The sequence below is a fragment of the Brachypodium distachyon genome, chromosome 3 (genome assembly GCF_000005505.3).
Source record: "Brachypodium distachyon strain Bd21 chromosome 3, Brachypodium_distachyon_v3.0, whole genome shotgun sequence".
Lineage (NCBI taxonomy): Eukaryota > Viridiplantae > Streptophyta > Magnoliopsida > Poales > Poaceae > Brachypodium > Brachypodium distachyon.
The window spans coordinates 41,993,237-42,017,154 of NC_016133.3; the positions used below are offsets into that span (position 1 = coordinate 41,993,237).

The following is a 23,918-nucleotide window of genomic DNA, read 5'->3' on the forward strand; positions in this document are numbered from 1 at the left end:
GGATTGCAAGTTCAGCGTTCGAAAATCAGGGATTAAGAAGATGATGTTGTATTCAGACTTCGTCTACGAGTTCAAGGTTTGAAATGGAATTTTCTCTTCTATATATGTGTAGAATTTCAAGTCCAAATTCACTTGCATTTGGAAGCAGTGAAAAAAAAAACAAATTCAGCATAAATAGTTGTCCTTCACTATTTGACACTATTCATTTGTATATTTCTCATTTTAATTGCTTCCAAACGTATTTGATTTTCAACTTGAAATTTTGCACATTTATAGAGCATCACACGCCCAACATATGGAATGTTTATAAGAATTTTTTAAACTTCCACATATGATTTTATGAAGTTTGCACAGTTTGCCCCAGAGGGGTGTTCACCTGATAAGCACCTCTAAAATAATACTCCCTCGGTCAAAATTAATTGTCGCAGCTTTGGTAAAATTTGGTCTATATATGTATCTATCTAGACGAGTCTCAGTGTGTAGGTTCAATCATTTTGAAAACTGTGACAATTAATTTGGATAGAAGGAGCACAACAATACAAATCTCAATGAATCAAACATTAAAAAAAAATATAGATGTTTCCCGCGCGGGACACCATGCCAGTGTGATACAAAATTAAACGAGTATTTCGATTTATGGTGGAATCTTCGTATTACTCTCCATGTGTGTACTACTTTCAAATGGCCAACGGCTTCTCAAATTTCTGGCCGTCCCAACTGTCAGCGCGTAGCAGGTGCATGTACGGTTGCATATGTCACGGCTGCGGCAGGGGCACGCAGTTTAGCAGCAGCTAGCGAACGGCGCCAAACAAAGAGACCAGCAGCGTTCCGGACCAACCACTCGTCCACTCCCCCATCTTGCCGCGCTCTCCTCGGGACGAGTTAACCGATTCAAATATAACCTCTCGTCGTACGTGGCCCCAGCCACCAGGTCTCGACTGACGCAGCAACCGCGAGATCGATGGCGCCGTCCTCCCCCGTGTCCGGCGCCGGCGGCCAACGCGCCGGCGTAGTAGTCATTGGCGGCGGCGACCCTGAGGCGCGGAACGCCGGCGAAGAAGCCATTCACAAATCAGTCGCCGTCCCGGCGGATGACGACGCACTGTCGGCGTCGGAGGAGGTCCGGTACAGGGGTTGGAAGACGATGCCGTTCGTGATCGGCAACGAGACGTTCGAGAAGCTGGGCAGCATCGGCACGGCCGCGAACCTGATGATGTACCTGACCTCCGTCTTCCACATGGCCAACGCCGACGCCGCCATGGCGCTCAACGCCTTCAGCGGCACCACCAACCTCGCCACCGTCCTCGGTGCCTTCGCCTCTGACCTCTGCCTCGGCCGCTTCGCCACCGTCGGCATCGGCTGCGTCTCCACCTTCATCGTACGCGAGCTCCATTTGCCACCACTGTCTCATTTTCATCCTGTGAATTACTACTGAAGTTTGTTAGTTTGTTTGTTGTGATTCTTTTGATCGATTTGGCAACTCGACCTGGCACACAGGGCATGATAATCCTGACGTTGACGGCTGCCTTGCCGACGCTGCACCCGTCGCCGTGCTCTGCCGAGGACGGCGGGCGTCACCATTACTGCGCGGGCGCGACGAGGCTGCAGATGGCCGTCCTGGTACTGTCGTTCGCCTTCATCGTGGCCGGCGCGGGCGGCATCCGTCCCTGCAACCTGGCCTTCGGCGCCGACCAGTTCGACCCACGCAGCGAGGCCGGCCGCCGCGGCATCAACAGCTTCTTCAACTGGTACTACTTTACCTTCACCATCGCCGTCTGCGTCTCGTCCACGGCCATCATCTACGTGCAGACCAACCTGAGCTGGTGGGTCGGTTTCGCGGTCCCGGCCGCGCTCATGCTCGTCTCCTGCGCGCTCTTCTTCGCGGGCACGACGCTCTACGTCCGGGTGAAACCCGAGGAGAGCCCCCTTGCCGGCATCGCCCGCGTGGCCGTCGCCGCGTTCCGGAAGCGGCGCGTGCCGGATGGCAGCAAGTCGCTCTTCAGGACGACGCGCCATGGTAGCCAGCTCGTGTCCAGGCTCCCTTACACGGACCAGTTCATGTTCCTCGACAAGGCCGCGGTCGTGGTGCACAAGAGCGAGATCGACGAGATCAGTGGACTACCCAAGGATCCATGGCGGCTCTGCAGCGTGCAGCAGGTGGAGGAGACCAAGTGCGTGCTCCGCGTCCTGCCGGTCTGGGCCACCTGCATCGTCTACTACGTGGCCTTCGCGCAGACAAACACCTACCTCGTCCTGCAGGCGGCGCAGTCCGACTGCCGCCTTGGCAGCTTCAAGGTGCCGCCGGGGTCCTTCACCGTGTTCCCCATGCTCGTTCTCACGGCCTGGGTCCCGCTCTACGACCGCCTCGTCTTGCCATGGGCGAGGCGGCTCACGGGCCGCGAGGACGGCATCACGCTGCTCAGCGGATGGGCATCGGCATGGCGCTGTCCGCCGTGGCCATGCTCGTCTCCGGCCTCGTCGAGCGGCGGCGGCGCGACCACGACGCGAGCGGCAAGGTCTCGCCGCAGTCGGCGTTCTGGCTGGTGCCGCAGCTGGCGGCGCTGGGCCTGTCGGAGGCGTTCAACCAGGTGAGCCAGATGGAGTTCTACTACAAGCAGTTCCCGGAGAACATGCGCAGCGTCGCCGGCTCGCTGCTCTTCAGCGGGCTCGCGCTCTCCAGCTACCTCAGCGGGCTCCTCGTCAGCGTCGTGCGCCGCGTATCGGCCGGTGTCGACGGAGACGAAGGGTGGCTCGCCGAGGATCTAAACGTGGGGAGGTTGGACTGCTTCTACTTCCTGATCGGCGCCATTGGGATCGCTGATTTCCTTGTGTTCCTTGCGTGCGCGAATTGGTACAGGTACAAGGTCTCCGATGATGACATGCATGAGCATGATGCTGATGAAAACTAGCTAATTATATAGTACGTACAGTTGGAGATATTACCATGCTACTACTATGATCTGATCTGACTCTATCAAGTAGTTACCTATTGACATTTTTGGGGGGTATTTGGATACCGGATTCATGCAGTGTCATGGTATTCATGGAAACGAGACTGGATTGATGTTTTACTGTTTCAAGTTGGACTCGGCGGGCTGGGCCTGGCCCACCCCACAGAGCACGCATGCGAAGAAGAACCACGCATGTGCATGCATGCATGGCTACCTGCACAAGAACCACACCGAGCAACCTGAACAGAATTCCAATGGAGTCCCCGTTTGTTGTAATGATCAATAGTGGTATGGGAATTGTCAGAAACGATGTGTTGTGTACATATAAACTTTTGGTCGTATGGTCGCCTCGCCATCGATGGAAGCAGAACACACATAACGCAATTGAACAAGCATACAATTGAATTATATACGGCAGAAACAGTTAGACCATGACACTGTTCGAATTAAGCACCGGATCAATTGAAGGAACCAGACACTTAAATTGAACGACTAGACTGTATATCAAATGGAGATCTTGCTGCTACAAAACTACGACAAATCTGGTAACCTTTTGCCACCAAACATTACACAGGTCAAGAAGATCGACGAGATCCGAGGGAAAAGAGTAAATTTCATAAAATCACAGTTTTTGAGGTAGTCGTGTCGATGAATCACAGTTAACGGAAAACCATTTGCAGAAACACACGTTTTGAGTCAACTTGTCTCAGTCAGCCCGAAATAAGAGATTCGACGGTTTTGCTTGATTTTTACAGGTGGGACCGGTGGGACCCATCTGTCAGACGCCACGTTGGCCCCAAAAATTTGCAGAAGTGAGAAGGGGGCTGGGGGTTTAATCGCGGGCTAACGGGTCATCAGGTCGGGTTGGGGCCGACTTAGCATACAACGGGTGGATCCACCTGTAAGAAATCAAACAAAACCGGCAAACCACTCGTTTTTGGGCTGGTTGAGACAATTGACTAAAAATGTGTGGTTTTGCGAATGGTTTTCCGTCAACTGTGTTTCAGCGACACGACTGCCAAAAAACCGTGGATTTGTAAAATTTACTCTTTATTAATGATAAGCGTAATCAAATTACAACAATCGCCAAATTATCTGGCCACGTACATGAACAAACCGCACCCTGCAATCCACGGTAGACTAGCTCTCTCGACCCACACTGCCAATCTACCTTAATTTATTCACTCATCACTTCATTCAAATCCGATTCTCGAATTTATTAAATCCAAGCCGTACGTGGCGAATGGGGCCCGTCGTGGCCAGCCAGCAGCTCATCGATCAGTGGCGTCTCTTGAGGAATCCCTCGAGCCAGTAGCTGGACTTCTTGCGGTACCTGGCGAGCGTGGCCCGGTCCACGTAGATGAGCCCAAACCGGTCCTTGAACCCGTCCCCGAACTCGAAGCAGTCCATGAACGTCCACGTGAAGTACCCCTTCACGTTCACGCCCTCCCTGCAGCACCAGAAATTTACATTCAGCGAACGATCAACTAGATGTAACTCGTCTCAATCGAACATTAAGATTCGTGCCGAGAGGTAAGACGTAGCAGGTGTGGACGTACCGGATGGCCCTGTAGACGAACTCGAGGTGCTTGTAGTGGAACATGATCCGGGTGTTGTCCTTGAGCGCTTCCTTGATCGGGATCGTGCTGTTGTTCGCCTCGTCAGTCCCTGCACAGAAGCCAGTTAATCTGATGAGATCACAGGATCCAACGAACGGCTAGTTCTGGCTTGATTTGTTTTAATTTTACCGTTCTCCGTGATGTAGATGGCGGGGTCTTTGTATGTCCTCTTGATGTACAGCAGCAGCTCCCTCAGCCCCGGCGGGTAGTTAAAGAAGATGGGCGTGAAAGCCTGTCAGAAATTCAGAACCGAGACGGAATCAATTAACCGTCAGTCAACCCAGATTAGTAAATTGCCCCGTTGGGATCGCTTAATGTAGTACCGGTGGGCCGATGGGGACGCCGTTGCGGTAGCCGGTCTGGTTGGCGTTGTTGTCGGTGCCATAGGCCGGCGTGAGCGCGTTGGGCGCCGGGGCGTGCTTGGCGTAGTTGCTGGTATAATAGTTGATGCCGATGAAGTCAAATGACCCGGCCAGCTTCTTCTTCTGCTCCGGGGTGAACTCCGGCAGCCGTGATCCCACGAGGCCGCGCATGGTGGCCGGGTACTCGCCGAACGTCACGGGGTGCTGGAACCAGCCCAACATGAAGTCCAAGCTGCGCTCCTGCGCGCGCACGTCGGCCAAGGATTTCGGGTCGTAGGGCTCGAACCAGTTGGACACCTGCGTGATCCCGATCTTGCCGCCTTGGGTCTTTTGGTACTTTGTCCTGTAGAGCTCCACGGCCTCGGCGTGTGCGAGGAGAAGGTTGTGGCCTGCGATGTAAGGCTCTGTAGCTGAGTTTCCGGCGCCGCAGGTCTTGGAGACGTATGGGGAGCAGCGGCCCGGGGCGGCGATGCCCGTGGCGTAGCCGCCCGAGCAGAAGATCATTGGCTCGTTGAAGGTGTTCCAGAGCTTGATTCGGTCCCCGAATAGCCCGAACACCAGGTCCGCGTACTCCACGTAGTCCTTGCTGCACATGCCAACCGATTAACGTGTTGCTACATGAGCTCTCTGTTCTGTTCTGATCTCCATTTTTTGCCGGGAACCGTGGAATTAAGGAAGAGCATTGGTGGCCTTACATGATCTTGTCGCTGAGGAAGCTCCCGTACTTGTCCTCCAGGGCCTGCGGGGTGTCGAAGTGGAAGATGGTCACGAACGGGACCAGCCCTGCAGCCAGGCAAGGATCAACATTTGTCAGAGACAGTAATTTCTAATTTTCCTCGCCTGACAAGTGCCATTAACTGGACTGAAAGCTTATCACAGCACCTCTGGAGAGAACTTCCTTGATGAGGCTGTTGTAGAAATCGACACCTTTCTGGTTTATACCTCCGGCAATGGTTCCAGCTGCAGCAAGCACCTCCCGGTCAGACAAAGAACTCAAACAGCGTAGTCTCCATGCGCTGCTGACACAAAAACACTTACTTGGAAGGATCCTGCTCCAGGCGATGGAGAACCGGAAGGTGTCCATGTTCATGTCGGTGATCAGCTGCAGATCTTCCTGCGCTCACACCACAAATCCACCGTGAGATCAATCAGTCCAAATTAGTAGCATATGATTGATTAACGGGCACACTGAATAATTAATTTGTTGTGACACCATGATGATTCAATCGACCAGGCAAAAGAGCCGCACCTTGTAGCGATGGTAGAAGTCGTTCGCTATATCTGTGGTGCCGTTGTCCGCGGTTTTACCTGCAGCCAGAATGTTTTTTTGATCCACCGTCAGTGAATTTCTTCATCGGTGGCCATTTCCCCCATCCAGGACAAGAAAAAGTTTTTTTTTTAAGAAAGAAAGAGATCTGACTGTTGTTCTTTGGGTGACGTCAACGGTGGACAAGATTTCATCCTGGCTGTTAAGATGTCACTGTTTCTAAGTTCTAGCTATTGCTACTTATGAGGCTTACCAACCTCTTTCCATGTACAGTATTTTAGCATCTAGAGATTGGTTCCTGACACAGAGATCCCTTTTTGTTTCTCAAACCATGGAGACAGAGAGCGAATTACTTAAAGAGACAGAGCTTACCTGGGGTGTGGCTGAAGGTGTCCCAAGTGGTCTTGCCCCGTTCGAAGGCTCCCTCATACTGCAATGCAGGTCAGAAATGCAGGATGCTAGTCAGATTCAAGTCTGAACTCGGTAATAGAATTATAGAAACCAGCATATACCAAATGGGTGTAGCTATCTATTTGCAGATAATGGAGCAATGCCATGCATGGTAGTACTAGTAGTACCTGGATGGCCGAGGAGCCGGTGCCGAAGATGAAGTCCTTGGGGAAGCTGTACCTGCTGAAGGTGGCGCCATGGATGCCGCCGCTGCAGGCTAGCAGCAGAGCGGCGAGCAGGAGGGCGGGGAGAAGAAGAACCCTGTCCATCCCAGCACTGACACTCATTCCCAGGTCGAGCCTGGATTGGATGGTTCTTCTCTCGAACCCCGGCTTGCTGTGACTCTGCTTTGCTCAGTGCTCACCCCTGCAGGTATTTTATACAGGCGAGCTAGGAGCAGAGGAGCAGCAGCTGACCAGATGCTGGGGCCTGGGAGTGATAGCTCCACGTTAGCGAATCCTGTCCTCTGAAAGACCATTATAATCACTAGTAAACTGGCCGGGATGACAGGGCTCTAAATAATCCCTTGTCTGCATGATTGGATGGTCGATGCAGAGTGAGAGACAAGATCCATACATATAACGAGAGAATGAATGGAGCAAAGTCAATTCGTCCGTCCCTGATTCAGGAATATCATACTGGAGCATGTGATACGCGCCCGCCGTTTCTTTATACGAGAAATGTACTTGATCGGCCGTTAGGAGGTTCAGGTTCCAGTACTTCCTTCCATACATTCCCGTTGCGTGTGCTGGGATTAGCGGCATGATCCAATGAACAATGATGCAACTGGAAATATGATACGTTCTGCAGTCTCTGCAACTGGAAATTGAAGAAAATGAAAATGAAATCCTTATTCGGAAACCAATGGGGACGTTCCCGTAGACATACGTAGAGATCTCAAGGTGGACCTAACACACTACGAGAGGGCCTATTCACCTATACCAACTACTTTGGTGTAGTTGATTAGTCCCTTTTTTATTTCTACTTACTTAGTGCAAACTTCCGGGCGGCAGAGCCACTCACGCTAAAGCAAGTCTTGAATCCGGGCGGCTATGCCACTCACGTTGAAACAAGACCGTTGTGATTCCGGGCGAATCCGCTCACGTTAAATCACAACTTATATGCACTAAGTACTTAGAAATAACAAGGCCTAACCGGGAGACTTATATGAACAAAGTAGTACTATATTGCTTTAGAAATATTAGTACAAGAGAAAACATACACACTTTACACTTGCTCACACCTTGTTCTCCACCTTCTTCACTTCCTTATTCTCTATTACTTAAGGTGTGAGGCAAGGGCCTCTATTTATAAGACTACATGGCCATTGAATCTTTGACATGTGTCAAGATTTTAGCCATTGATACAAAATATCTAAAACCTTCCACACACTTCTACACAAATATTTAGGTACTAGAAGGTTTCCTATTTATTTATTTTAAACTCCTATTCTAGAGTATTCAAAAACTTTTACATAATTCTTCATGCATATCTAAACACCAAAAAGTTTCTTTTTTTATTTATTTTATATTCTAGAGTATTCCATAGTAATGTTTTTTTTCTTGTAATATGAGAACTGTATTCTCCAACATATTTTGATGTGGACGTCTGGGAGGACCAGAAAGGTAGTAAGATCACGGCTGGGTTGTTCGCCGGTGACCATCAGTCGGGATTTCGAAACGGGTCTCATCGGTGTCTCATTATTCTCCAATTTCTGGGTCGATCGATCAGATCGTTAATTCCAACCTTTGACTGCATGGACCAGACCAGCGAGCATTGAACATCGGTGGTTTCCTCGTCATCCATCAAAGACAGTACGATGTGTTTTTAACCGATGCAGATGATGGGAGAGAGGTTTTGAAACTGAGCGTCAAGCTGCAGGCCACGTAGTCACGGATACTGTCGGGGATTTTTCTATGCGCCGCGTTATTCACAAGGGAACGCTAGCGCGCGTGCTTTTATTGCCAGCCCCAGGCTCATGTAGGAGTACTTTTTTTTTTGTTTCTGAAAGTGAGTGTCTGACTACAGTTATCATCCCGGCCACGTGCAATGTTGCCAAGATCTGGATTGTAGGCATGATGATTTCCGTGCCGGCAGGACGGGACGGTACAACAGGGGAAAATCGTACTGCATCAGGATGATCAATCAGGATCAGAATCGAAAATGAGTAAAGGGTTGATTTGGACATATATGCAGCTGGGGAACGATAAGACAGGGTCCACGGCGACATTCATGCATGGCAGCGACGTCGATCGAACAGCCTGGCTGTGGCCGGGCCTATACGCACGCACGCGCGTCCCGACGATGCCAGGGCCAGAGCAGGTGAATAATTCGGACAGGATATATTTTCCGTCCAAGAAGAAGAAAAAAAAGCTGTGAAAGCGACGACGACTGACATAATTAAGGCTCGTAATTACGTACACACATACATATTTGTCACACAAAACAAGCTAGACCCGCTCGATCGATCGAGCTTATTTCATTTGCTGCGACGACGACAGCTTATACGTACATGCATATATATGTATATACCGTACGTGGCTCGAGCAGAATTCTGGTCATTTCTTGAGGAAACCTTCGAGCCAGTAGCTGGACCTCTTGCGGTAGCGCTTGAGCGTGTCGCGGTCGACGTAGATGAGGCCGAAGCGGTCCTTGAACCCGTCCCCGAACTCGAAGCAGTCTTGGAACGTCCACGTGAAGTAGCCCTTCACGTTCACGCCCTCCCTGCATGCACCCAAAAGGAATTGGGGGTATTAAAATCGAACGAAGTAGATGCAGTAAATGTGCGCGTGCGCGTGCACGAGACGTACTGGATGGCCTTGTGCACGAACTTGAGGTGGTTGTAGTGGAACATGATCCGGGTCTCGTCCTTGAGCGCCTCCTCGATCGGGATCGTGCTGTTGTTCGCCTCGTCAGTCCCTGCCAAATAAAACCCCCAAATTTTGACATCCATGTGAATTGTGATGAAGTGAAAGAGCCTAAATGGAATCTGATGAGAGTTTATTACCGTTCTCGGTGATGTATATGGCGGGGTTGTTGTATCTCTTCTTGGCGTACAGCAGCAGCTCCCGCAGCCCCGGCGGGTAGTTGTAGAAGATCGGCGTGTACGCCTGACAACCAAACAAACATAACATTCACACACCGTATATATCCAGGTGCCATATCCACAACAGGAAACCTGAATCTCAACACACGAATTCGCCATCACAGGATAGAAGGAAGATGTACCGGTGGGCCGATGGGGACGCCGTCGCGGAAACCAGTCTGGTTAACCCGATTATCCGTCCCATAAGACGGCTTCTCAAGCTTATTAGGCGCCGGAGCAGCCTTGGCATAATTACTCGTGTAATAATTCAGCCCGATAAAATCAAAACTCCCCTTGAGCAACTCCTTCTGCTCCGTGGTGAACTCCGGCAGCCTCGCCCCGACCAGCCGCCGCATCGTGCCCGGGTACTCCCCGTACACGATGGGGTGCATGAACCACCCGAACATGAAGTCTAACGCGCGTTTCTGTGCGTGGAGATCGGCGTCTGAGCTCGGGTCGTAGGGCACGAACCAGTGGGAGACCTGGGTGATCCCGATCTGGCCCTGCTGGGATTGCTGGTACTTTGTTCGGTAGAGCTTCACGGCTTGAGCGTGGGCTAGGAGGAGAGTGTGTGCCGCCGTGTAAGGCTCTGTCCCGGAGTCTCCGGCGGCGCAGGAGGAGGCGTCGGAGCAGCGGCCTGGCGCCATGATGCCCGTGCCGTAGCCGTTCATGCAGAAGACGGTCGGCTCGTTGAACGTGTTCCAGAGCTTTACTCTGTCGCCGAATAGACTGAAGCACAGGTCCGCGTACTCCACGTAGTCCTTCCTGCATCCATGGACATATGTACGTGCTCCGTGTTATCGATCGATTTTACGGATTCATGATTCATCAGTGAGCATTTTTACGTGTGTTTCGATCGTATATGTTGTTTACACGAGGTTTTCGCTCAAGAAGCCTCCGTATTTGTCCTCCAGTGCCTGTGGGGTGTCGAAGTGGGAGATCGTCACGAACGGCGTCAGGCCTGCCACGGGGGTTGAACATATTTTTACCAGGGGAAAAACATGTCTTGATCTTGAATAATGGATACTAACATTTGTTTACCTCTGGCTACGACCTCGTCGATGAGGCTGTTGTAGAAAGCGACCCCTGTTTTGCTCACTCCTCCGCTGATGGTTCCATCTGCAGTAATTAAAAGCAGAGTGCACGTTTGGTTTTGCCATGCGTGTATATAAGTGTTTGAAATGTGTCCGGGCTCTTAAATTTACTTGGTAGGATCCTGCTCCACGCAAGGGAGAAACGGAAGGTGTCCATGTTCATCGCAGTTATGAAATTCAGATCCTCCTACCAATTGCAAATTTTTCACACGGCTCAATTAAACAGGTTAATAGGCAAGTTCATCATGCATAGTTTGGACCCAGTTAAAGGACGCCAGAACCGGAACTCCACCTTGTACCGATGATAGAAGTCATTTGCTACGTCCCCAGTGCCACCGTCTGCTGTTTTACCTGCGCGCAATTACCATTTTTATCGACGTGCTGTTCTCTCAAACAAACAAATTACGAAATGCAGATAAGGTTTGGAGACTTTATACTAAGCATTTACTGAGTACTGAGATTCAACAAAATGTCAGACTACAAGTCTACAACTCGACACATACGAGCAGTTGGATCTTGATCATAGATCATACGGTTAACAACAAAAGAACAAATATGAAATATCCCCAGACTAATTTGGTGGTTAAGTTCTGTCCACTGGGATCATCAGCCATGACAAAATCCATTCCGAAGTATCTTGGCGGGTGCATACATGCATGTAACATGTACAAAACTGAAAAGAAAAAAATAAATAAGCATGTCCGTTCAGAAGTCACCTTCAGGCGTCAGCCGATAATCCTCAGGCAGTAGTAGTCAAGTCAATTTGCTAGTTTAAGGCACCCCAAACAAAACATGCACGGGCCAACCGACCAGACCCCTCTTACAAAGAAAAATACAGTAGATCAGACAATGGATGGACCTGGAGTGTGGCTGAAGGTGTCCCAGATGTTCCGGCCTCGCTCATCGACCGCTCCTTCGTACTGCAAATGCAATGCAACTGAGCATTATGCACAAATGCAGCCCAGAAAAGATTTCAGGCAGGCAGGAAGGGACAGACAGCAATGAAATGAAATTAAGCAATACGTGTTATCTGTTTCAGCTGTAAACCTGGTATGCCGACGTGCCGGTGCCGAAGATGAACCCCTCGGGGAAGCTGGACCTGTTGAACGAGCTGCCGGCGCCGCGAGCGCCGCCGACGGCGAGAGCGGCGAGCAGGAGAGTGCAGAGAAGAGCCCTGCGACTGTGTTCCATCCTCGAAATCGAAGCAACACCCATTGCAATATTACTGCAAGCCGGATGATGGTGGCACCTGCTTTCAGTAAGTACTTATACTGCATGCATGGCCATTGTGTTAGTACATGGCACGATCCCATGCACCAGCAGCCAGCATCAGTCAGTGATCCGAGAGGATGGTATGGCTATGCTCTTGACAGTAACAGGGTAAAACTAATTATCAGCTGAGTGCAGCTTTCACGGATGCAGGTAAAAGCTGTTGTCGAGCGAGAAGCACCGTGATTAATCTGCCTGATTGAGAGGGGGACTGAAAGGGATCTTACTAATTAGCAGAGCGCGCGGGCGAAATGTGGGATATGATATTATTATACTCGAGCGCGACATCCACGCTAATGTGGCTTCTTCTGTACTGCTGCACTGCATTTTCTTCTTCTTGACGTGTATATCTTCAGATTTAAGCTAGAAACCAGTGTCTGCAGTGGGCGTTTTGCGTGGGCAGCAGAAGATTTGTGGGGATCAAGATCGATGCCGATCGAGATCAAGAAGATGAATGGATCACTCCATCGATCAAAGCGTCCGTCGACTTGTCCGGCCGGGGTCATATTCTTATCATCTTTGTATCATGCATGAATCATCACGGACACGGTCATCATCGACTTGGATGAGCACGCATACAGCATAATCTGCTGGAACGCGACGCGCCCGGATATGATATGCGAAATTGTGAAGTGAGGACTCGAGAATGTGCCACCTTGTCCCCTGGCTGGTTCCTCCACCAACCACAAATTTGATTTTGCTTAAAGTACTGCCTCCGACTAATATTACTTGTCTCAATTTTGCTCAAATATGGATGCATATATGTTTAAAAAGCATCTAGATACATGCAATATTTCGACAAGTAATATGAGTCGGAGGGAGTACTAAAATTTTGATTGGGTTTTGTGCAGATTTTGCGGAAATGCGCTATAATTTTACCGAGGCTTTTAGACCTTGTAACGCACGGGTTGTACTCGTTTCTTCTACTTTTCCACTTCTAAATCTCTTTTTGAGCGCAGAAATGGAAAAATAAAACAGTATTGATCTGTCATGATTTCCTAATTTTCACAGGGCACCAAAACATATGAACCTGAAAACATGATCATTTCCTTGATTTGTACTAAGAAATTTAAAAGAGAAGGTCCAGGAAGTAATCAGATGATTGCTTTAGGGGCGCACACACAAGTGGTGTCAATGTTTTGAATTTTGTAGGATCTACTAGTATTGCGTTGTGGGTCTGATTTTGCTTTTGTTTAGAGGATTTTTGCTCTAGTTTTTTGTTCTTTTGGAGTTGCAGGGGTACTCAACCTTAAAAAAGGCAATCAGCAATCAGCCTGGCCTAGCAACATAGCGAGCCCATTACGCAGGATGACGGCCCAGACCAAACATTCCGATTAGCCCAAACTCCAAAGGCCCAAACTCGTCTCTGAAAAAAAGTCGAAAGGCTTAACAGATAGACGCCAATTGATCCAGGTACCAAGCCCAATTCGGTGTCTCACACGTCACACCGACCCTCCCTGATCAATTGACACCACGCCGTTCTCCGGCCCGCCTCGCTTCGCTCCGACCACCGCAACACCATGGAACCGAAAGCCGCCGTCGAAGCCGACGCCGACGATGATTACATGGGGGACCTCTCCCACTTCCTCCCGCCGAGCCCATCCTCCCCATCCAGGAGCCTCGGGGTCCGGAAGCAGCCCCCCGCGCCGGCGGCTGCGCAGTCGAAGCGCGCCAAGGGGCTGCCGTGGAAGGAGCGGCGGCGGCAGGAGCGCCAGAGGATCCAGCAGGAGGAGGACGCGCGCACCTTGGCAGGGATGGCGGAGGCCATACCGGAGAGCAACGTCGGGTTCAAGCTTCTGAAGCAGATGGGGTACGACCCTGCAGCCGCCGGCGCTGATCCGGTCGGGATCGAGATCCGTCGCTCCCGGGCGGGCCTCGGGGCGGAGCCGCCTGTTTCGGTGGCGCCCCTGCCGCCGCCGCCGGCGAAGCCGAAGACGCAGGAGGAAGAGGAGAGGGAGAGGAAGCGGGAGGAGGACATGGTGGTGGAGCTGAGGGCGAGGAAGAGCACGCAGTGGAGAGGGCGGAGGGTGGTGTGGGACTACCGCAAGGCCGAGGCAGCGCTCGCGCAGCTGGAGAACCGGGAGGTGGAGCCACCGGCACCGGATGGGGAAGAGAAGGAGAACGGAGAAGAGGATGAGGAAGAGGTGATCACCGAAGAGGTAGTCATTTCTCTCTGCGTTTATGCTCTCACTTTTGCCACCATTGTTTGTTCTGCTATTCTGTTGGTTACTTTACGATTGCAAGTTCAGCATTACTGTTCTGACAGAATTGTTCAAAGACGTGCGAATTGCTGCCAGTTTTGCTTTATGAGATTTGTCATGCTGGAACCAAGTGAACTAGATCCCTGAATGTTCCCACCACATTAGGATTTTATGAGATTTGTCATGCTGCCAATGTGTTACTGGCAGATACAATTGATAAATTTGAAAGTGGGCTTTGACATAGAACACCATAGTCGTTTTAGGTCGTGTGGACTTGTCATAGCACATACTCCCTCCATTTCACAAAGGTTGGCGCATTTTGTTTTATTAAGACAAGTCTTTGACCAATGATAACTTTATTAATATGTGTTTTTACATACATGAAATTTATATCAATAGATTCGTCTTTAAAATTTCTTTCTAATAATCATGATTTTGTATCATATAGGTTACATATTAATTGTGTAATTCTTGGTCAAAACCTTGTCTTAATGAAACAAAATACATGAACCTTTGTGAAATGGACGGAGTAATACAGTGATATATCCAATATTAGGCCTGTTCATACATGTTGTCACAACTATCAATTGCCATGATCATTTTGTTGTGGCAAATGCAGCAGGGAGTGGCTCTGCTCTAAATTATGAGTTCCGAAGTGTTTACCATTATTTTCTTTTCCATGTGGGAACAATTATAGTTCCTTTTTATCCAAGATATCGTCTGTTCAGTGTTGCTGAAAGAACTGGATTGACATGTCGTTTTTATGTCTGCAGGGTTTACAAATCATATTGGATAAGCTACGGGATCAACACCTCTATTGCCTTTACTGTGGATGCAAGGTCAGTTTTGTTCTGCAGAAACCCAAGCCTGATTATATTACCATCTATTAATAGCATTGCTTCTTTGGAAAATCGAAGGAAAGCCAGTGTTTTACTATATCTCAGGTGTTGACGGTGCATTCCTCCACCCTTGTACTGCATCAATCAGAAATTGCAACTACTATATTTATTATATTTGTATTTTTATCATTATTATCCCTGCTTTTAGGAATAGTTTTTTTTTCTATAGCATTTTGCATGCTTTTAAAATTGGGCGTCTTCGCCCTTTTTCAGTATGAATCAAGAGAAGCACTTGCAAATGAATGCCCTGGGCCTAATGAAGAGGACCACTGATACACTCTGTCAATGATGACAAGGGTTCACGCTACAGGTAACATTCTATAAGCATTGCAATCATGTTCAGTAATGATCTGCATACCACATTTGAGTCCTGAACAAAACTAGATTATAAACTTACTAATTCGTTTTGTCCTTATCATGCAGATAGAATAAATGTGACATTTGGAATATGTTGATTAGTTGACTGCATATGGTTTTCTCTCACTAGTTGATAGCCATTTACTGTAGAAATTGAGCCCTTCAAGCTGGTGGAAGTCATATCTTCCAGATTTCTACGATGTGGATTATTTTTCCATATCAAATTTCTCAAGATGGAAATCCTTCTGTGTCAGTTTTGTATATGGTTTGAGCTGCTCCTCAAGCAGAGATTGAAAGAGCACAAGTTATGGCTTTAACATGTTCAAAGCCAGAAGACAATGAGTGTTCAGCGGTGGCGAAACAAGAGGAGTTCCGGTTTGCAAAAATGATAATCAGAGATTGCACTAAAAGTTCTCCATTTCTACTGTGTGGTCGAGGGCTGTATTCATCATTCATGAACTGAACTGTTGAAGTTTGGCATCTTGGGAAGGCTGCTGCTGTTATCTCTGGTTCTAGCACATAAATAATGCTACACCCAATGCCGGAATCTCTCCACAGTGCAATGCTACTTTCTTACAATGATGTCGATCTTGCATGCGAACTATCCATGATCACTGTTGGTTGATCGCAGCCTGACAGGCTAACATGTGGCCACAGCCCACAAGATTATGCATATGAGTTCAAATGTTATGCTATAATGGCTGATTCAGAGCTGATGCATGTGTCACCGAATTCCTTATTCTCCTTCCAAATGTGGGCTCCCTGACTCTGTTTGGGACCTGGAGGTCTCATCGCAAACATCAAAACTCCCGGTCTTTACGTTATAGCCAAATCAAGAGGACAAGAGGGTTTGAAACAGAATCCCAAAGGGAACACATTCTCCATGGCAGTATCTCTCACAAGAAAGCAAACGCTGACGTTCGGGGCAGGATATAGCCGGAGTTCTCACCACTGGTCTAATCTTTTGGACTGAAGAAGGTGTTGTATTGTAGTATTGGTTTCGGTATCTCACCAAGCCAACCCTTCAACAGGACATAACTGGTGCAGGGAGGATGCTGTAAAGCCACGCTGTGCGTGTGGTCTCACTTTTGCATGAACAAGAACTGATTCGTAAGTCATAGCAATGCTACAGTGGCAATACCAGGGAATAATATGCCGAGTAAAAGTCCTCGACAAGCATACTGAATTACTGATACTTGAAATTCATGGAGGTTTACATGGGCGCAAATAGTTAGGAGTTCATGGATGTTATGCATCACTGAGAAGATAAACCGCCAGCCACTTCAGAGTTTCCTTCAAATAGTACTGGACATGAGAAGGTAGCAAACAGTAGGCAATATCAGGCTCTTCTTCAGTTCCATGTCTCTTTGCGCGGACTACTACGGCAGAGGGTAGTAGTGGAAGTGATCCCTACTGAGACCAGTTCGTCGAGCTGCCAGGGTGGTCGAATGTGCTGCGGCCGGCGCCATAGCGTGGTCCAGGTGCTGCAGGCCTGTTACCCTGCAGAGCGAGCTCGAGCTCACCTGAGAAGTGGCCCTGCTGGCTAGAGCCTGCAGGGTGCACCTCATGGAGCGGGACGTCATGTGGCAGCTGAGGGTCAGGAGGTACGTTCCGCCCACCTTCATGGCCCCTGGAGCCACTCCAAGGGTTCGCCGGTGGCGGCAGGTAGTTACCCGCCATGACGGACGGGGCCACCGCCACAGGGTTGCCATCAAAACTCGCGGCAGCGGCAGACATGGCCGCGGACCGGTGGTCGTGGCTGGCACCGTGGGTGGTAGTATCCCATGGCTGAGTTGACAGAAGAGAGAGAGCACAGCTGGAGTCGGCAGCGACCCCTGCAAGACACCCGCCTGGAGGGAGCCCTGGGCTGGGGAAGCCATGGCTGCTGTATGCATGGCCGCCGTAACCCATGGCTGCACCTGACTGAGCACGAGGCTCTAAGTTCCCTTGCCACTGAACTTCGCTGGGCATCCGGTAACCTGGTCGGACAGCTGGCCACGCATCCCTCACACTGCTCGGAACACGTGGGTATGAGAAATCCAGCAGATAGCTCCTGAACCTGCCGGATTCTTCTGCACCAAGAATGTGAAGACTATAAATCACTAAATACAGTTTAATTGGTAGTGGTCAATGAACACAAAAGATTGCGATAAAACAGGAAAGGAGCGTTTGCTATCACCAAAGGATGCAGCAAGCCGGCCGTAGCGTGACGCAAGAGGGCCAGCGGGTGGCCTCCTGCGGCGCTCATTGTGGCCTGCGAGGCGTCTGCGGCAGCTGCGTTTTCCTTGATCAAATTCAGGCAACTGGTGGAACCTGCGATAATGCAAAACGGAGAATCAGTGGTGCGAGAGGCACACGGTGAGTGAATTTTAGACATAATAGAAGCTTATTACAGGATCTTCCAATCTTTTATTGTGTATGATCGTATAAATATGTTTTACATGAGTAGAAATGAAAAACAAGTAGGCAAAGTTCATGGAACAAAGTGCTCGTTGTTATAAAATGTTTTAGTAGAAGTTGAAGGAGCACATATTTCACAAAGATATAGTAAGCTTCTCAAGTACTACCTATTATATGTATATTGGTTTGCAACAAGCATAATTGGAAAACAACATGTCTGGTCAAAAGGCTATTGCAGGGCTTACAATGCCTCTCTTCTTAATATAGTACTCCATCCGTCCAACAATATGGGGCATATTAGAGTTCGGTTGATCAAGCCTTTAACCACAAATTACTTCATGAATATGTGACTAATGTGATCACAATCATAACCATAAACAAATATCCTAGAGTAGGAATATTACGAATATGAATTTATGTCATATAATTATATATTAATAGAATAATTTGTGGTCAAAACATTTGTCAAAGAAAAGCTGATACATCCCGTATTGTTGGACGGAGGTTGTACTACACATTCTATTAAATAACACTATCATACTGCCCTGCATAATTGCATCCATGCATGGAAAAACAAATCTCCAAAGAGAAAGGGACAAAGGAACCATGTGTAAAGAAGATTGTAATCATTCATACAGATGTGAGATGTCTGGCTTCTTAATATAATCAATAATGCACGTTCACCAAGGGGGTTATCCACCAAATGTGGAGGGAGATGTCCTTTTACCGTAGCTTTCTGATTATATATGCCACATTTCTGTGACACTGGAGAATTGGAGATTGGCGCAATTCAAACATAATTACTATTTTGACAGTTTCATGGATCTCTGTGGTTGGTGTAACCTTACAAGTAAAAGAAATGGCAAAAGATTCAAAATGACCCAAAAAGTAGATAACAACTGTCTGGCCAGAAACCTACAGCAATCTCACCCAGAGAATATATACAAGTTATTTTGCTCTACTTTCTTAAAAATCATTATCAATTTCAAATATCAAAAGTTTTGTAAGCACCCTTTCAATATTTCTTGAGAAAATCAACAAACTTTTATCAACTTCATAAAAGGCAAAGCAGCAGTACACACAGCACACATAAAACAGCTAGAAAGCCATCTCCGTGGTTCTTAATAGAACTGGTCAAAACAAGAAATAAATATCAAGTATGAAGCTACATGAAGCATATGTAGTGAGGCAACTGAGGGGAGGAGCTTGGACTGAAGATCATCAGGTGAGTACTGGCCCAGACTAGACAAAATTCAGACTAGTACCAACTTGTGATGAAGCAGATGCTAGTTCTTTCTTATTCAACCATGGGAAAATTAATTCATTATACAACAAATGAAATCTCTTTAAGACTACCACTAATCAACAACTGCTACTATTGACTATAGTATAGTGTGTATATATGCTAGCTAGAGGAATCTTATGCAAAGCAACAGGCAGGCAGAGTTGTCACATCACTGAAACATGAACCAATCAACCTACCAAACTCGAGAATTCTCATGACCGCCACTCAAATATAATACTCCAGTAGCATATCAAATCAAACTGAACCCAAGAACACATTTTAGCTTGACCAGAAAAAAACACACATGCATATGCAGAAAATGGCGAGAAATTGGTGACGGAGCAGAATGCAGCAAGAGAGAGGAGTAGGAGGAGCAATCAATGGGGTGGAGGCAATGACGGGTATGGGAGTGACCTGCTGCACTGCTGGCAGAAGCGCTGCTCGAGGCCGGCGACGACGACGCGGGGCGACTTGGCGTGCATGGAGCACACCTTGTGGCGGCAGTAGTAGCCCTTGGAGGCCGTGAGATCCACTTCGCACCCTTCCACCTGGCACCGCGGCGGCGCCGCCGAGCCCTTGCCCTTCTTCCCGCCGCCGCTTGCCGCCGGCTTCGAAGACGACGACGCCGCATTCGCACCGCCGCCGCCGCTGCTGCTCCCGCCACTGGAGGAGTCCTCGAAGTAGATCTTCTTGCCGAACTGGAGCCCGTGCCGGAGCTGGTCGTCCCCTCCGCCGCCGCCATCGCCACCTCCGGCAACGGCGCTCCCTCCGCCACCGCCGCTGCCAATCTCCATTGCCGGCCCTTCGTGAGCTACTACTAGCTAGCAAGCGATGTCTGCACAGGTGGTTTCTTGTTTCTTTCTTGGCCCCCTCTCTTCTCCTCTCTCTCCCTCGAGAGGGGAAAGAGAGAGCGGGAGGCGGCGACCGGGGAAACAAACACTCCTACACACGGGTAACCAAAAACCAGCCAGCCTTTAGCTTCGTCCTTGGAATAAACTCAAACCCCCCTTCTCTCCTGTGTCTTTGTCCTCAGCAGTACTGTGCTTGCGACAGCCTAGTGTGGGTCTCTCACTCACTCTTTCTCTCTTCCCCCAACTTGACATGCTATACTCTACACACTACAGTGGCTTAGCTAGCTACGGTTACCAGTAGCAGCAGCACCTTTTGCTTTGCTTTGCTAGCTAGCAGTAGCTGATCTTGATTGATGAGAAAGCCAAGGGGATGGAGATACGATACGATAGCAGAGGAGACTCCTCTTACCATGCTGGGTAATAAAACGGCTGCACGAGCACGAGCGCGCGTGGGAGTGCTATGTACGTAGCGCAGAACAGGAGAACCGGGGAAGTGCCCGTATGTACGAGTATATATGATGGGAAAGAAAAGGCTGCCGGTTCATGCCATCTTTGGGCTGCTCGCCTCCAGTTATCAAATCACGCAGAGCCGAGCCGAGACGGAAGAGCAGCAGCAGTGCCCTGCATCTGCGTCTGCAACAGAGCCATGAATGAACAGCACGGCTGCAGCAGCGCCAGGCCGCCGCAGTATTGGGGTTTTTGGCTTGGCGCCTCCACCACAGTGCATGTTTCCCTTGAGGGGCCAGCTGCTACAGCTGCTCTCATCCCTGCCATCTCTCCCTCCCTTTAACGCCGGCCTTGGGTGGCAGGGTTGGTAGTAGGGCATTGATGCCCCTGTTCATCTCCTTTTCGGGGTGGAGAGAGTTTAACCCACCTACTGGCCTGCTGGTGTGAGGAGTTACCTCAGGCTCAGCTCAGGGTGGTGGTAGCCTAGCTACTGCTGGGATGTTTTTCTTGCCTTTTTGTGGTAAAAAAAGGATCTCCCAGGGGGTTCTCGACTTTCCAGACAGCTTTTACCTTTGCATGAGCTACTTGAGCTCATCAGCTCGTAGCTTTCCATTCACTGTTTGCGGGGAAACTCAAAAGTGGTAGACCACTGTCTTTTTTGTGGATTCTTTTGTGAGGCTATCCCTGGGAAATAGGTAAACAAAAAATCCATCCAAGATTTTTTAGTAAATGAGGCCCATTCTTATACTGGTTATAGCCTATATTATTGTGATAGAAATGAAGATAAATTAATAAGGTTTAGGTAATGTAAAAGGATACGTGTTGTCATTTCCAAAATTCCAACTGCTTTATTCATTTGGAATTTGGAGACAAAAAAATGTCAAAACAAGTGACCTCATCAAAAAAAAACAAAGATGGCGTCCGTCTAGAAAAAATATTTTCCTCGGTTTTCCTGGGATATGAGACAACTCTCCAAAAAGTTCATCAAAACAGCCTTGGGAAAGAGGATGAATGCCTCGTGCACATAATATAGCTAGCTATGGTTTCTGCCACATCAAGATTTATACATTTTACATTTTATGTATGCGTATTTGTGTATGGGCTAATCAATTTTGGATACTGCTTGTTCGTTCCGCCACAACAATTTTTTCCACTACTTCGACCGCTGCTCGTGCAACTTCAGTTTCACCGTTGGACCAGCCTCCTCAAATGCAATCTATATTTTTCTCCTTTTCGTTTATGGCATTTTGTTATAGAGTACATATATATTTCCTAGAGAAATGTTATGATTCATATATGCTTTGTGGGTCGCTACTCTAGAAAACCCCTCCGATGGCGGTAAAAAAATGGGATTGATGACGGTGTTCACGTCCGCCACCAACTCTGCGTCACTGTAGATTTTAGCACCGGTGGCGGATAAAATACCCGCCACTGCTGCATCGAGATCACCAATCGCGGATAAAATACCCGCCACCGAAGACCTACAAACCGCCACTGTAAATCCCTCCGGCACCACCCGAAAAGTGCGTGGAGTACATCACTGGCAGGCAAAGGGCAAATTACCCGCCACTGGACATTTCCAGTGGCAGTCTTTTGCCACCGCCACTGAAAAAGGACCACGCTGGTGCTGTTTTTTCCCGAAAAAAATAAATGAATTATTTATAGAAATAAATATTCCTGTAGCACAGAAATAACAGAAATACAACACATAGCAGGAATACAGCAGCACAGTACATCACCAAAGAAACAGAATAGCAGCAAATATATTACGAAGTTCCACACGAGTTAAACATTCAAGTCACATGCATGTATACAAAGTGTTTGAAAGAATGAGCCACAAATAGAAGTGTTCCACACAATTTAGCCACTTTTGGCGACAATCCCGCCGCCGTAGTAATCCCCACTCGATTTGAGTACCTCCTTGTTGAGGATTTCGCCGATGTCCTTCTGGATCTCGTACACGAGAATTTCTGAGTTGTGCCCTAACTCGACGTTGGCCAGAAACCAATTTCTCACTTCTTCGAAGGTCTTCTTCCCCTTCGGCTTGAAGTCGTTGATCATCTGCTGAATAGTGTGCGCGCAGTAGTAACCACGGTAGACGGATCCTTGAGGCTGTTGCTCGCAGGGGAAGTTGAAAGTGTGCCTGAGGGGAGCGTCACGATTGCGGTTGAAGCTAGGCATCGCGTACCATTTCACCGCGTCGCGATAGGCTGCGTCGATGACATATTTGATCGGCTCAAAGTCGCGTTGTGGTTCATTCCCCTTGCGTCGCAGTGGATCAAAATATGTGACCCCTCCCATATCGAGGCTGATGGCGATTGTCACCCAATGGCCGCTGTTTCACAAAAAGACGCACATTGTATTAGCCAAAAAATATAACAAGCAAGTCTTCCGACGGAAAAAGATGTATGTATTCACGCGAATTGAAAACAACTTACTGTAGATGGTACAATATCAATACAAAACGGCGGTCTTGGTGCTTCAACATGAATTGAGGTATTCAATCGCCAACCTTCTACTTTCGGCCAACAATGGGTCTGGACCAAGCAAAGTGGCGTTGAAGAGAAGGGGGTCGGCGACGGCCATCCCATATTGCTTCACCCTATAGGCCTCCCTTGTGTAGTGTACACACCACAGTCTTAATATGGCGTTGTCGAGGCACTTGCAGTTGAAGAGGTGAAACGAGTCGAGGAAGTCAATGCCGAAGGTAACGTTGTTTTCCCTCTGGATTTACCCCGTATTGGAGTCGAAGAAGCCATAATGCTTTGGCACTCGAACCTAATTTTCAGATTTGTTAGGTCTGCGTCTGATGATGCCACATTCATGTATTTTTCATGGAGCTCTTGCATCTCCCGTAGCAGGCGATACAGGTCATCCTGAGACACCATCGGTTGTCCGGGGTGGAACAACAAAAATTGGGAGAATTGCCTGTCCATGAAATAAGATCCATCAGGCAATCTATCTCCAACACGGGGGTGGGTGGGCATCTTCAGAATGTCTGGTCGCTCTTCCCAAATCCCTTCTATCTGCGGCGCGGTCTTTGGTTGTCTTCCCGTAGAAGACGACTCTTTCCCCTCCTTGGAGGAGCCCTTGCTTGCCTTGCTGCCTGTCCCCCTCTTGTTTTTCTTGCGTCTCAGGAAATCGGAACTGTCCGGTTTATGGGGGACCTGCATCCCAGATAGGGCACTTGGACGGGGCTCCAACGGGGCCGATTGTGCCGCGGCTCTCCGAGGGACAGGTCTTGGTGCGGATGGCTTCGGAGCTTCGGGTTTGGGCGGCGACGGAGGATTTTGGCCTTCATTGTCGTCGCTGCACTCCGCCGCAGGTGAGAAGTCTCGTTTCGCGGGCTCGTAGTCCAAAGGACCGGGTTAGGCGCCAAGC

General features: G+C 48.8%; 4 protein-coding genes and 1 pseudogene across 6 annotated transcripts; 2 read left to right on the top strand and 3 right to left on the bottom strand.

Annotated features, from left to right (window-relative positions):
- The first annotated feature begins 956 nt into the window (after positions 1–956).
- LOC100836044 lies at positions 957–3,205 on the top strand (annotated as a pseudogene).
- A 779-nt stretch (positions 3,206–3,984) lies between these two features.
- Positions 3,985–7,021, bottom strand: LOC100822045 (beta-glucosidase 28). The gene is made up of 10 exons (XM_003574702.4): positions 6,778–7,021; positions 6,572–6,629; positions 6,182–6,240; positions 5,971–6,046; positions 5,815–5,892; positions 5,628–5,715; positions 4,894–5,518; positions 4,700–4,802; positions 4,511–4,619; positions 3,985–4,401 (listed from the first exon to the last, which is right to left on the bottom strand). Exons 1-10 carry the CDS (start codon positions 6,934–6,936, stop codon positions 4,230–4,232), a joined length of 1,527 nt encoding a protein of 508 aa, XP_003574750.1. The 5' UTR covers positions 6,937–7,021; the 3' UTR covers positions 3,985–4,229.
- A 1,988-nt stretch (positions 7,022–9,009) lies between these two features.
- Positions 9,010–12,302, bottom strand: LOC100836659 (beta-glucosidase 28). Its single transcript, XM_003572320.4, has 10 exons — positions 11,876–12,302; positions 11,688–11,748; positions 11,121–11,179; positions 10,940–11,015; positions 10,776–10,853; positions 10,608–10,695; positions 9,878–10,499; positions 9,657–9,759; positions 9,460–9,568; positions 9,010–9,373 (listed from the first exon to the last, which is right to left on the bottom strand). The coding sequence occupies exons 1-10, from the start codon at positions 12,041–12,043 to the stop codon at positions 9,208–9,210; spliced, it is 1,530 nt and encodes a 509-aa protein (XP_003572368.2). The 5' UTR covers positions 12,044–12,302; the 3' UTR covers positions 9,010–9,207.
- Positions 12,303–13,496: 1,194 nt separating this feature from the next.
- LOC100822353 (G patch domain-containing protein 11) lies at positions 13,497–16,352 on the top strand. Of its 2 annotated transcripts, none has more exons than XM_024460654.1 (4): positions 13,497–14,256; positions 15,072–15,137; positions 15,411–15,507; positions 15,705–16,352. In XM_024460654.1, the coding sequence occupies exons 1-3, from the start codon at positions 13,618–13,620 to the stop codon at positions 15,468–15,470; spliced, it is 765 nt and encodes a 254-aa protein (XP_024316422.1). In that variant the 5' UTR covers positions 13,497–13,617; the 3' UTR covers positions 15,471–15,507; positions 15,705–16,352. The 2 variants fall into 2 exon arrangements, with proteins under 2 accessions (XP_024316422.1, XP_010235297.1); XM_010236995.3 differs by having other exon boundaries at positions 13,500–14,256; positions 15,621–16,352.
- Positions 16,353–16,702: 350 nt separating this feature from the next.
- LOC100836973 (squamosa promoter-binding-like protein 14) lies at positions 16,703–20,582 on the bottom strand. Of its 2 annotated transcripts, none has more exons than XM_010236994.3 (3): positions 19,654–20,582; positions 17,734–17,867; positions 16,703–17,623 (listed from the first exon to the last, which is right to left on the bottom strand). In XM_010236994.3, exons 1-3 carry the CDS (start codon positions 20,031–20,033, stop codon positions 16,965–16,967), a joined length of 1,173 nt encoding a protein of 390 aa, XP_010235296.1. In that variant the 5' UTR covers positions 20,034–20,582; the 3' UTR covers positions 16,703–16,964. The 2 variants fall into 2 exon arrangements, with proteins under 2 accessions (XP_010235296.1, XP_014757049.1); XM_014901563.2 differs by having other exon boundaries at positions 16,703–17,626; positions 19,654–20,581.
- Positions 20,583–23,918: the final 3,336 nt, after the last annotated feature.

Bases quoted from the DNA above. Each gene is read 5' to 3' on its own strand.
- LOC100836659 (XM_003572320.4), bottom strand. From the start codon at position 12,043: ATGGGTGTTGCTTCGATTTCGAGGATGGAACACAGTCGCAGGGCTCTT. The intron at 10,696-10,775 runs GTAAACAAATGT...CCCCCGTGGCAG, and splicing joins CGACGAGGTCGTAGCCAGAG to GCCTGACGCCGTTCGTGACG. The intron at 9,569-9,656 runs GTAATAAACTCT...TTTATTTGGCAG, and splicing joins CATATACATCACCGAGAACG to GGACTGACGAGGCGAACAAC.
- LOC100822045 (XM_003574702.4), bottom strand. From the start codon at position 6,936: ATGAGTGTCAGTGCTGGGATGGACAGGGTTCTTCTTCTCCCCGCCCTC. The intron at 6,630-6,777 runs GTACTACTAGTA...CCTGCATTGCAG, and splicing joins CCGGCTCCTCGGCCATCCAG to TATGAGGGAGCCTTCGAACG. The intron at 4,620-4,699 runs GTAAAATTAAAA...GCTTCTGTGCAG, and splicing joins CATCTACATCACGGAGAACG to GGACTGACGAGGCGAACAAC.
- LOC100836973 (XM_014901563.2), bottom strand. From the start codon at position 20,033: ATGGAGATTGGCAGCGGCGGTGGCGGAGGGAGCGCCGTTGCCGGAGGT. The intron at 17,868-19,653 runs GTCACTCCCATA...GCATTATCGCAG, and splicing joins TTCTGCCAGCAGTGCAGCAG to GTTCCACCAGTTGCCTGAAT. The intron at 17,627-17,733 runs GTGATAGCAAAC...TTCTTGGTGCAG, and splicing joins CCGGCTTGCTGCATCCTTTG to AAGAATCCGGCAGGTTCAGG.
- LOC100822353 (XM_024460654.1), top strand. From the start codon at position 13,618: ATGGAACCGAAAGCCGCCGTCGAAGCCGACGCCGACGATGATTACATG. The intron at 14,257-15,071 runs GTAGTCATTTCT...TTATGTCTGCAG, and splicing joins AAGAGGTGATCACCGAAGAG to GGTTTACAAATCATATTGGA. The intron at 15,138-15,410 runs GTCAGTTTTGTT...GCCCTTTTTCAG, and splicing joins GCCTTTACTGTGGATGCAAG to TATGAATCAAGAGAAGCACT.